The sequence below is a fragment of the Haliotis rufescens genome, unplaced genomic scaffold, assembly GCF_023055435.1.
Source record: "Haliotis rufescens isolate VD_foot unplaced genomic scaffold, xgHalRufe1.0.p SCAF_16, whole genome shotgun sequence".
Taxonomy (NCBI): Eukaryota; Metazoa; Mollusca; class Gastropoda; order Lepetellida; family Haliotidae; genus Haliotis; species Haliotis rufescens.
The window spans coordinates 26,303,803-26,316,185 of NW_025963846.1; the positions used below are offsets into that span (position 1 = coordinate 26,303,803).

The window sequence follows — 12,383 nt, forward strand, 5'->3', positions numbered from 1 at the left end:
TTGGTTTAACGCCAGCTTGATGTGATTTAAAAGAGCATATATGAGTGAGTATGGTTTTACGCCGCTTTTAGCAATATTCCAGCAATATCACGGCGGGGGACACCAAAAATGGGCTTCACACATTGTACCCATATCGGGAATCGAACCCCGGTATTCGGCGTGACGAGCGAACGTTTTAACCACTAGGCTACCCGACCGCCTCTAAAAGAACATTAAAGTTATACCCAAGTAGAATAGGGTATTTCTAAATGTAAATTGTTTTAAAACTTTGCATTCAGAAACAAATCTACTTGGGCCCCAAACTCCTTAAAATGTTTACAAACCCACTTTCCATGAAAATATAACGGCAACGCCAAAGAACAACCAGTCTCGATTATCAGTCGAAACAAATTTCATTTGGCGTAAAAGGAAAAATAGCTTTGTCAAAAGTTTCAAGAATGAGTATAGATCATTATATAAATAAATACACATAAAGTTACACATAATTTCAGAGTCGAATCCATACTACATATTGGACATACAAACCTCATCAACCACCGGACGATGCATCCCACGTTGATGATTGACCCCATCATCAGTACCAAAGAGTCACGTGTGCACCAAGAACCCAGTACTTGATGAAGGTATATATATATCTCATATCAATGTAGTCTCCCCTGTGCGTGACATTGATGGGAGAAGAACCATAGGGGCGTTAATATAGGCATTTGGGGAACACGTGGATGGGGTATCCCTTCTCACAAGGATAATCGTCTTGGAGGGGATTAACACTAATGTATATTTCATAGCAGTGCGACCAGCACGTGACCTCTGCTGAAGTAGAACTTCCTGTGGCGCACCCGTGCGCCATGTCCTATGGGAGGAACGCTCAATCTCTTTGTGTCTACTTTGCATGGACTTTTCCTGGTGGAATAAAGCATCATTCTGGACGGTTGATGGTGATGGAGAGATGGAGAACCGACCAATCTTAATCTAGTCATTGAACCTTGGACATGGCCTCCATTCTGATATAGAGCATTCTACACTTAATCTTTTGAGGCTTATAATAATGTTTGTTGAGTGATGTGGGTGATGATTTTTGTCTTTCTATTCCTTTTGAATATCGTGTGTTTCGAGCAATATTCCTGCAGTTCCAGCCTTTGGTGGGGTGAGGTGAGGTGAAACGGTTTAACGTCGCGTCCAAGATTATTGCACTTATAAAGCGACGTGCACTGGCGATATTTTAATATTCCTCAGGAATTTAGCTGATGTAAAATGTGTAACTTAAACCATATTGAAAATGAATATCACGTTTTGTTAATTTGTGCAACGTATAGCCATGTTAGGCAAAGTTACATAAAATCTAATTTATAAATCTTTTCAAATATTCTGAAGTTTAAAACACTGCTGTCATCGCAAGACACCATTATCCCTACGAATACCGCAAAGTACTTGTCTCATGCCAGTACTGTGAGAACACGAATACTCCAACTTTGATAATATGCAGTTGTGTTTAAACGGTTTTTGTTTCACAAAATCAGAGAAGTGTGTTGTGTTTGCACCTAAATTGTATTTTGATTGTACAAAAAGGTCCGTGGCCTACAAGCACTTAATGACGTGAAGAAGAAAAGAAAGTATTCACTGTATATCTGACGGGGCACAGGTGGTCCAGTCGGCTAAGGCGCCGCGATTCGCTGTGCAGAGTTGCGTCCCTTGGGCACGCCACATACCTTTGATTGTGGGTTCGAATCCCGGTTCGCCCCGATTATAATTCTACGTTAGTCAGCACCATACCCGTGCTCGTGGGTTTCATCGAAGTGGTAAACGTCTGAGACCTGCATCACTTCGGTCTTTCCTCCCACATTAAGCTGACACGCCGCGATATAACTGGAATACTGTTAAAAGCGGCGTTAAACCCGACTCACTCACTCACTGTATATATGATCTACGTATGTATATTCACTGTATGCCTTGAGTTAACTTTAGTTAAGGTGTTTACACAGAAGCCCCTCTAATCCAATACATTGCCAGTGAAATTGACCAGACTGAGGAATCACTGTACAATGTACGTTGTACTGGCCTTTTAATTCTCTGTAGACATTCACAGCAATAATATTCCGAAAAGCAGACCAGAATTAAGGGGTTCCTGACGGAATTACATGGCGTATAGGTATATAATTGCCGATTTAATTCCCATTATAAAAACCGAAACACTGTTAAAAGCAGTATTCAACTCCACACACCATAGAATCGCAATGCACAATATACGCGAAACCTATAAAATGATTGTCCAAATGATATTATAATGAAATTTGGTATGATGGTCATCTGCATGCAAAAAACGTAAGTTAATTTTCATGTGAAGCCAAAGAGCTGACTGCTTCGTGGCATGGACACTGGACCACTGTTGAATTCCAGATACTTAACTAATTTCTGTTTCGATTTGATTATTTCCTCACAACGGGTAATGAGAGGAGTGTATTATGACATTGATCATAGATATTAAATCATTTAAACGTAACATTTTCTTTGATCTCATTCCGTACAACTCTGTGTGCCTTCTGAGGTTACTTTTCAAGTTAAATCATCAATGTTTTAATTAATATCATAAGTTGCTTCATTCGCAGTCAATAAAGTACAAATATTTGGCAGTGCAAGATATGAAAAATCTTTGCTTTGACGTTTACCATTGATCCTTGTTGCTGGCAGTCTGTTGAACGACACCATTGCTTCAAGAATCGATATCGTCTCTATGTATTTGCTGTATTTTGCAAATTGAGGGTTATTGGGAATGCTTTGATAATATCGTAATTCCATAGCGTGCCAATACCACTGTGGCCGTAGCAACATGAACATTGTGCTAAACAATAACCTTTGATGGTCAATACCTCATAAATGAGGGTTTAGTTTCCAGTTTTCGTTATTGAGTGAATTACATCTATGATCGCTAATTATTCAGACTAGAGAGGAAATTGTATTCTCTGACGTGGAACAATAAGCGAATCAATAGGTTCAGTCGTTGTGACAATAGTCCATGTTATATAGGGCAAAGGAAAGTCCTGCCTTGCTTTCTATGTACCCGGTAGTTGAACAAATACAGCATATGTCTTTATATTCTTATTAGAAACATATAGACATGAAGTAAACTGCTGGATAATAGAAAGTGTACATTGATGTTTGATGGTTGCTAAAATGAAACAAACAAGAAATGGTTATTCGATAGTGGTATATTTGATACAGGTATCATAGTTGTGTTTTGGGCCTTAGGTTTGCAGTGGTTCAGTGACTGGTTTCTGATAACGTATGTAATTTTTTGTCAAATACAGTTTTTTATTTCTGTTGACCGGCAGTTTGCATTGGGCAACTGACCAATGGTCAAGGAATAGTCAATGTGTGCACTCTGACAACGTCGTTACGGATTATCTGGCTATTTTCTGCCAGCGCATCCTTTGTGAAAGCCATAGATTTCTGGAGTGTCCTTCCTTGGCCGTCACACAGGACAGATGCTACCGGCTGAGCAGAACATTCACCCTGCGAGCACCTGATGTTTTCCCTGTTTGACATTGATTTATGGGTGCCGAGGAAGGTGTTCTTCACACGGAGACACGTGGACACGGAGATATCAATAGTTGTTCGTCCATGTTGTATCGAACATAACACCAACGAGACAACGGTGGTCAGTATGTTGGAACAGTTTCATTGTATGGATTTGAGATTGATCCTGGACGTATTCTATTTTTACACAAAATAATTACAAAAAAAATAAAAGAATGTAACAGCAACTATAAATGTGTTTCATGCGTCTGTATTTGGTAACTGTATTTTTGTTGCTTTCATTTGTATTTAATGAAGCATCAAAATGTCAAAATTTCTGAGGTGAGGTGAGGTGAAATTGGGTTTAACGTCGCGTCCAAGATTATTGCACTTATATAGCGACGTGCATGCACGTGTGTGTGTGTGTGTGTGTGGCTGCCTGTACTAGTCCGGACTGATGCCGATTTATAGTGCTAGCTCACTGAGATACCATGCTGCAGTTTAACATGAATACCCCACTCAGACACAGTATACTGACTCCGAGCCGACCAGTCCTTGTTTTAGCCGCTCAATGCCGAGCGCCAGACAGGGTGACAAGAAGTACCATCTTTTAACGTCTTTTGGTATGACGCGGCCGGGGATCGAACCCCGGACCTTCCGCTCTCCGGGCGGACGCTCTACCACAAGACCACGGAGGCGGCCACTCAAAATTTCTGAAATGATTAGACGTATTGCGAACGGAATGTCTATCTCCACCATCATCCTCCTACAGCTCCAACGTCCTCCTACATCTTCACTATCCTCCTGCACCTGCACCTTCTTCCCCATCCCCACCCCCTCCTACGTCATCACGCCGAAGACCCGGGTTCGATTCCCGACATGGGTACAATGTGTGAAGCCCATTTCTGGTGTCCCCCGCCGTGATATTGCTGGAATATTGCTAAAAGCCGCGTAAAATTAAACTCACTCACTCACTCCTTCGTCATCACATCTATTATCGCCATCGTCGTCCTTCTCAAACAGTCATCCTCTTCCTGCAACTTTATCGTCCTCCAATACCTTCACCTTGCTTGTACACAGTGACCTTCCTGGTTCTATTCCATCTACACCTTCACCGCCCTCCTACACCTTCACCGTACCTACACTTGCACCGCCTTACACCTTCATTTGTCTCCAACGCCTTCATTTTACGCCTTCACCTTCACCGTCCTACACTTTCACCGTCACCTACTAGTTCACCGTTTTCTACACCGTCACCGTCACCTACACCTTCACCCTCCTACACCTGCACCATCCTTCTACACCGCCACCGTTACCTACACCTTCACAATACCCCCGCATCTGCCCCGTCCTGCTACACCTTCACTGTCCCCTACACATGCAATATCATCTACACCTTCACCGTCCTCCTACACCTTCACCGTCCACCTACATCTTCACCGTCCACCTACACCTTCACTGTCCCCTACACCTTTACCGTCCTCCTACACCTTCACCGTCCTCTTACACCTTCACCGTCCTCCTACACCTTCAACGTCCACCACACCTTCACCGTCCACCTACACCTTCACTGTCCCCTACACCTTCACCGTACCCCTACACCTTCACCCTCCACCTACACCTTCACCGTCCACCTACACCTTCACCGTCCCCCTACACCTTTACCGTCCTCCTACACCTTCACCGTCCTCCTACACCTTCACCGTCCCCCTACACCTTCACTGTCCCCTACACCTTTACCGTCCTCCTACACCTTCATCGGCCACCTACACCTTCACCGTCCACCTACACCTTCACCGTCCACCTACACCTTCAACGTCCACCTATACCTTCAACGTCCACCACACCTTCACCGTCCACCTACACCTTCACTGTCCCCTACACCTTCACCGTACCCCTACACCTTTACCGTCCCCCAAACCTTCATTGTCCCCAACACCTTCACCGTCTTCTACACCTTCACCGTCAACTACACCTTTCACTGTCCCCCAAAACCTTCACTATCATCTACACCTTCACCGTCCACCTACACCTTCACCGCCCTCCTACACCGTCCCCTACACCTTCACCGTCTTCCTATACATTCATCGTCATCTACACCTTCACCGTCATCTACACCTTCACCGTCCCCTAACCTACACCGTCCTCCCATACCTTCACCGTCCTCCTACACATTCACCGTCATCTACACCTTCACCGTCCCCCTATACATTCATCGTCATCTACACCTTCACCGTCCTCCTACACCTTCACAGTCCCCCAAAACCTTCACTATCATCTTCACCGTCCTCCTACACATTCACCGTCCTCCTACACCTTCACCGTCCTCCTACACATTCACCGCCATCTACACCTTCACCGCCCCCCACGCCTTCACCGTCCTCCTACACCTTCACCGTCCTCCTACACATTCACCGCCATCTACACCTTCACCGCCCCCCACGCCTTCACTGTCCTCCTACACCTTCACCGTCCCCTTCACCCGCCCCCTCACCGTCCTCCTACACCTTCACCGTCCCCTACACCATCAGTTAATCCCCGATCCCCGTGGCAGCTGCCTTCTATACACTTGCATCCAAGGATCAAGGAGAAGGTTCAATCCAACAATCCTATCAATCAACTAATGTGTTATCTCTTTGGTGGTAATAGAGTCATTATTGACTCCTGACTCCAGTCATCAGTTAAGACTGAATAGTGGCTTGATGAACGGAGGACGCACAGATCTGGACACGGAGATACCACATCCAGAAAGGACTCATGTTCTGTCAATATCGTCATCGTGAGGATGAAATGGTTTATTTCATCTTATCCAAATTCAGCCATTAATGGAACCAAATAGAATCGACGCCCATCCGAATAACCATATAATCTGCAGCGCATAATGTGAATGTGGTTAAAAAAATACCCGCATTATTAAATCAATCAGTATTTACCAAGACTATTCATTCGTGAACAAATCTCAGAGTTACTAATATTCATTCCGTGCATTACATGTAAATAAATGGAAATCAATTGAATCGTCGCTTCTTCGCTGATTGAATGATTAACCCAAACAAAAACAATAAACTGTTATGTCGTGTCATGCATGTATTTGTTCTAGTCCTCCGTTCTAATCAATACAGAGCAATAACTAGACGATACTACAGATCAAAGACTTCATTCTGCAGTCCTCGTAGGCCCATCGACCGACATCTTGTAGTGATCGGTCATTACATCGCTACACGGTGTAACGCTTGGGATATCTTGTTGACATCGTCCGCAATTACCCTGGCTGTGAGACAAGCCCTGAGTGTGAAAACAGTTTTCGAGTATTGATCACATTTGTCACTACTGCTTGTCAAGTGGGACAGGGAAGAGGGTGGAGTGAGTGAGTGAGTGAGTGAGTTAGGTTTAACGCCGCTTTTAACAGTATTCCTTTAATATCTCGGCGTGTCAGGTGAATGTGGGAGGAAAGCCCGAAGTGATGCAGGTCTCAGACGTTTACCACTTTGGTCAAACCCACGAGCACGGGTATGGCGCTGACAAACCTAGAAACATAACGGGGCCGAACCGGATTTGAACCCACAATCATAGGTTTCTGGCGTACTCAAGGGACGCAACTCTGCACAGTGAATTGCGGCGCCTTGGATGACTGGGGCACCCGTGTTCCCGGTAAGAGTAGGGAGAATGGCAAGACGTCGCGGTATGTGTATCCATTATGAACGAATGTTTACTTATTAATAATCAATTAAATATGTATTACCCAGAAACAAGTAGTCTTTAAAATGTCATATAATTATAACAGAGTGCACCTTTATAGATATTTTACGCCAACGCAGAGAACAACCGGCCTCGTTTATCCGCCGAAACAGATTTCATTGGGCGTAAAGGGCGAAACAGCGGTGACAATTATATGTATGGATGACTGCGAATCAATGGTGACACAAGTGCTCTCCCCAGCAATGTCTTATACGTTCGTCACCACTCGCCCCTTTCCGTAACCTGCAAGAAGACTCGTCCCCCTAGCGATGAATGTTCTGTGCGAAAATACGACAAAACAATCAGAATGTGCGTATGATTTTAAGTTGTTCGTCAAAGAATCCCTCAGAAATATTGTTTTATTTTACATATGTCTTGCATCTAAAAGTACACCCAAGACACAGTTAAATGTGTTCAATCATACTGTATAATTCCACATGTCCAGATGTGGTTTAAATTGCATCTGAAATATATATAATATGTGGGGAAATATATGTGAACCATTAGGCAACGAGTTGACAATTGTTTTATGTATGCCCGTTTGCGCTAAGACGGAACCCGGTCGCAAAAATGGCCATGAGAGCGGCACGAGTCGCAATTCGGTGAGGTGAAATTGGAGTTAACGTCGCGTCCAAGATTATTGCAATTATATAGCGACATATGGTGCGTGCGTGCGTGCGTGCGTGCGTGCGTGCGTGCGTGCGTGCGTGCGTGCGTGCGTGCGTGCGTGCGTGCGTGCGTGCGTGCGTGCGTGCGTGCGTGCGTGCGTGCGTGCGTGCGTGCGTGCGTGCGTGCGTGCGTGCGTGCGTGCGTGCGTGCGTGCGTGCGTGCGTGCGTGCGTGCGTGCGTGCGTGCGTGCGTGCGTGCGTGCGTGCGTGCGTGCGTGCGTGCGTGCGTGCGTGCGTGCGTGCGTGCGTGCGTGCGTGCGTGCGTGCGTGCGTGCGTGCGTGCGTGCGTGCGTGCGTGCGTGCGTGCGTGCGTGCGTGCGTGCGTGCGTGCGTGCGTGCGTGCGTGCGTGCGTGCGTGCGTGCGTGCGTGCGTGCGTGCGTGCGTGCGTGCGTGCGTGCGTGCGTGCGTGCGTGCGTGCGTGCGTGCGTGCGTGCGTGCGCGTGCGTCCACTTGTCCGGACTGATGCCGATTTATAGTGCTAGCCCACTGAGATACCATGCCGCAGTTTAACATGAATACCCCACTCAGACATGGTATACTGACTCCGAGCCGACCAGTACTTGCATTAGCCCCTTAATGCCGAGCGCCAGACAGGATAACAACAAGTACCATCTTTAAACGTCTTTTGGTATGACGCGGCCGGGATTCGAACCCCGGACCTTGCGCTCTCCGGGCGGACGCTGTACCATTAGACCACGGAGGCGGTTTGCATCGTCGGAACCCCAACCTTGGAGGTTGCACTGAAACACACCAAGGGTAGGTATGATATTTAATGACAAATTGTTGATGTTCAGATTGTGTGTTGCATTGTAAAATGTCCAGGCTGAATGGATCTCGAGCTTCACGACAGCAGCAACTGAGTGTGTAACAACCCATCATCACCAGGATGTAACGGTCACCAGCTTCTACAACTGACGTCTAAGAAGTACCAACCGCCGAAATCTAATCGTCACAAGTGTCATTCATGATCACCAGCAGATCCAAACAGCTCCCCAAAGAACAACAGCGGGCAACAATTTATAACAGGCTGCCATATTTGCCTACTTCCGGGACACCATGATGTCAACTCGCGTCATGCCGTTTGGTCTCAATCATGTCAATGCCTTTCCGTTCCTCTGAGTGAGTGAGTTTGGTTTTACGCCGCTTTTAGCAATATTCTAGCAATATCACTGCAGGGGACATCAGAAATGGGCTTCACACATTGTACCCATGTCAGGAATCGAACACATATGCGATTTGAGTCCATACTCTTAGGGCCAGGCACCTAATCGCCAGCACCCAAAGCCAACGATCTATCCCACTCTGCCACCGATACTTCCACGACAATGAAGGTCCGATCACGTACTTTGTGTACTCCCCTGATACGTGTAAATTGACCCGGCTCCCACAGCCGAAGAACAGACAATGTGTTCCTATGCAACATGATATATTTGGGCAAACACTTTCTAAGAAAAGTTCAAATTCTGGTAATTTTGAGGGTGATGTTCCATGTGGAAAACGAACCTACACTCCCTGAGTAAGGCTAAGATATCTGCTATATCTCGGCCACCTGCATGCAATAGAGTCCGAATAGGCCAAACCGGTATTCATTGCCTCAGCAATGATCCTACAGCTGGGTCCCAATGACCTACACTCAGCTAAGTCAGACATTGAAACCATCCGATCGTCATTCGTCAATTCAGACCCGGAATTCAAAAGGAGCTGAAAGTAATTTGGTTGTGTAAATCACACCTTGATGTGAAAAAGTCTTCCCCACTCTTCAAAAGATAATATTCCTACATATCCAAATCATAATCAAAAAGAATATATGAATGAACCTCTGTAGACAGGACAACGTTAATTCGCAAACCTCACCTTCACTGTTTGAAACGATAACATGCATACAACGTAGAACTTCTCCATAACAGTCACACGTGTATCCGGACAATTGTTAATCAGGATTTTGGTTCGAATAACTACCGTCTGGATTAACGGGGGTCAGGTATATATTTACTTCATACACGAGTTAAACACTACAACATGTTTATGGAGCGCAAATAATGAATACCAGGTGAGAAAATAAAAATGAATTATTAGCAAACAAAATCGGAAAGAGCCCTGAGGTCTTATTCCAACAAGTCCAGAGTCTACTACATGCTCTTAGGTCAGACTGCTCTCCCAGAGGAGATAAAAATGTTCCATCATCAAAGTTTTGAAAGACTCTGTCTAGATCAGTCTCGCTGTCTGTGGACATATCCTGGGAAGCTTCACACATATATAGGTTGATAATCAAGGCCCGACCGGCCTCCCAGACAGGCAACAGGGTTCGACAGACCGACTTGTCTCTAGCTGAGAATATACAAGTGGTAAGGCTAAATGTTTCATCGCAGTAGACGACAACTAGATTTGTCAACACGTATTAGCCCAGAGGCTGTATATTGCAACGCGTCTAGCATTCTCGTTCAACCTGAGGGGAATAATTCTCTTTGTTAAACATCTATATATGTGTAGGCTCCGGATAGCTGTACGCGTAGGTGTGTCTTTATAAGGGTGTGAATGTACATGTAAAAATTGCTCTGTGCGTGTATGTATGTAATCGTGAATGTGCGTGTATAGCAGGAGTGTGTGTGTGTGTGTGTGTGTGTGTGTGTGTGTGTGTGTGTGTGTGTGTGTGTGTGTGTGTGTGTAAACTTAGGGTAGCGTTTCATTAACATACCACAACTGCTTCTACTATTGATACTACTACTCATACTAATACTACTACTACTACTACTACTACTAATAATAATAAAATAATAATAATAATAATAATAAAATTAATAATAAAATGAAAACAAGGCATTCCACAGTTTTCTTAAACGAGCCTTTAACAAGGATGTGGGACATAATCTCAATGTAGCGTTGATTTTGTTGATGGTTCTGTACTGCTGGACGGTACAGAAATGAGTGCCAACCAAGCGAAGTGCCATATCAAATCGGCCCAGACTATTTCTAGGAGAGGCAATATAAACGACCACTGCATCGGGTTTATGTGCAGTGTGTTGAGAAGATCAGCAACCCCGCAGAGTCCTTATCTTGGATGAAATCGGTTGGCCTGAAAAGTAAAACAGAAGGCTTCTGTTTGCTGCTCAGGACCAGTCACTTCCCACTAGAAAATGTCAATGTGTGATTTTCCTTCAAAATGTAAATATGACAAAAATGAAGAATATGCAATAAAGATAATGAGACTGCCAAACACATTGTCAGTAGATGCCCAGCTTTGGCACAAACACAGTATCTCAAGCGACATAATGGAGTGGCTCGATCCTTTTATTACCGTCCTCGCAATGCTTGTGGTTTTGACACAGAGGTCCATCCATGGTACGACCCGGAATATGTAAAGGGCGTCATGGAAAATACAGCCTCGGACGTATCCAGGCCAACAAACCTGATCTTGTCCTTTTTAATAAATCCAATGAAATCATTTATATTATTGAATTTTCTGTCCCTTTTGACACTAAAGCGATTGACAAGATTCAGTAAAAATATTGCAAATATGCTGACCTCGCTTTCGAAATGTCACGCTTGCATCCCAAGTACCAAGTTGTCCGACTCCCCATAAAAATGCATTGTTCTCGGTGCCTTAGGTTTGGTACCTACCCATTTGTTCACTGACATTGGGAGAGTAGCCGGGTTTGCTGCCAGGAATACAGCCCTTCTTACATTCTGGGTGATGCAGAAGGCTGCAGTGTTGGGGAGTCTTCATATTCTCCGAAACGTTCTTGGTGGGTTTGACTAGGCAGCGCTTCCTGGGAGAAGTCTCATTCGCTGTCTGGGCTGCGTGTAGAGGGGGCAAGGGCCCTGAGCTGATGATGAGCCTAACCAGCCTGACTGTGCCTGGATCATCCAAACCCTCCATGCTGCATTTTTATTTTAATCTGTAAATAATAATAATAATAATAATAATAATAATGATGATGATGATGACACGGTTTTAACACGGTTTACAAATGTTACCAAATAAATACCAAGAAGAAAGTTTAGCACTATGAAAAAGCAAAAAATAAGAATACACAATGGACACATTCACCAGTGATCACCCACACATTTTCAAAACCATTCCTTGTGAACAACTGTACGGCTTGATCCCTATATCGCAATATATCAACCAAACATTCCTTCACCGGGGGACCACGTACAAGCGGACTTCACTAGTCCCATCGCGAACCAATTTCCACCATGGTCCAGATGGTACGGATCGGTTCCTGGGTCATGCAGTGTAAGTTGAATTTTCATAAATTCAATGAATAAATTTCATTCTCATTTGAACAGCCATATGTGCCCCTCCATAGCGAATATTACGAAGAAATTATTTGCTTTGCGCCCACATAAACAAAGCGTTTATTGTTGCTCTGGCAAACAAACGCACTCAATGGCGTCTTAATCGTAGATCTGGAATGGTGCCAAAGCTTTGACGTCAGCCGGGGGAGAATTTGCTTAAATTT

General features: G+C 44.8%; 1 protein-coding gene across 1 annotated transcript; it reads left to right on the plus strand.

Moving 5' to 3' along the window:
• Positions 1–3,838: 3,838 nt before the first annotated feature.
• Positions 3,839–6,137, plus strand: LOC125380875 (extensin-like). Its single transcript, XM_048396631.1, has 2 exons — positions 3,839–3,855; positions 4,748–6,137. The coding sequence occupies exons 1-2, from the start codon at positions 3,839–3,841 to the stop codon at positions 6,135–6,137; spliced, it is 1,407 nt and encodes a 468-aa protein (XP_048252588.1).
• Positions 6,138–12,383: the final 6,246 nt, after the last annotated feature.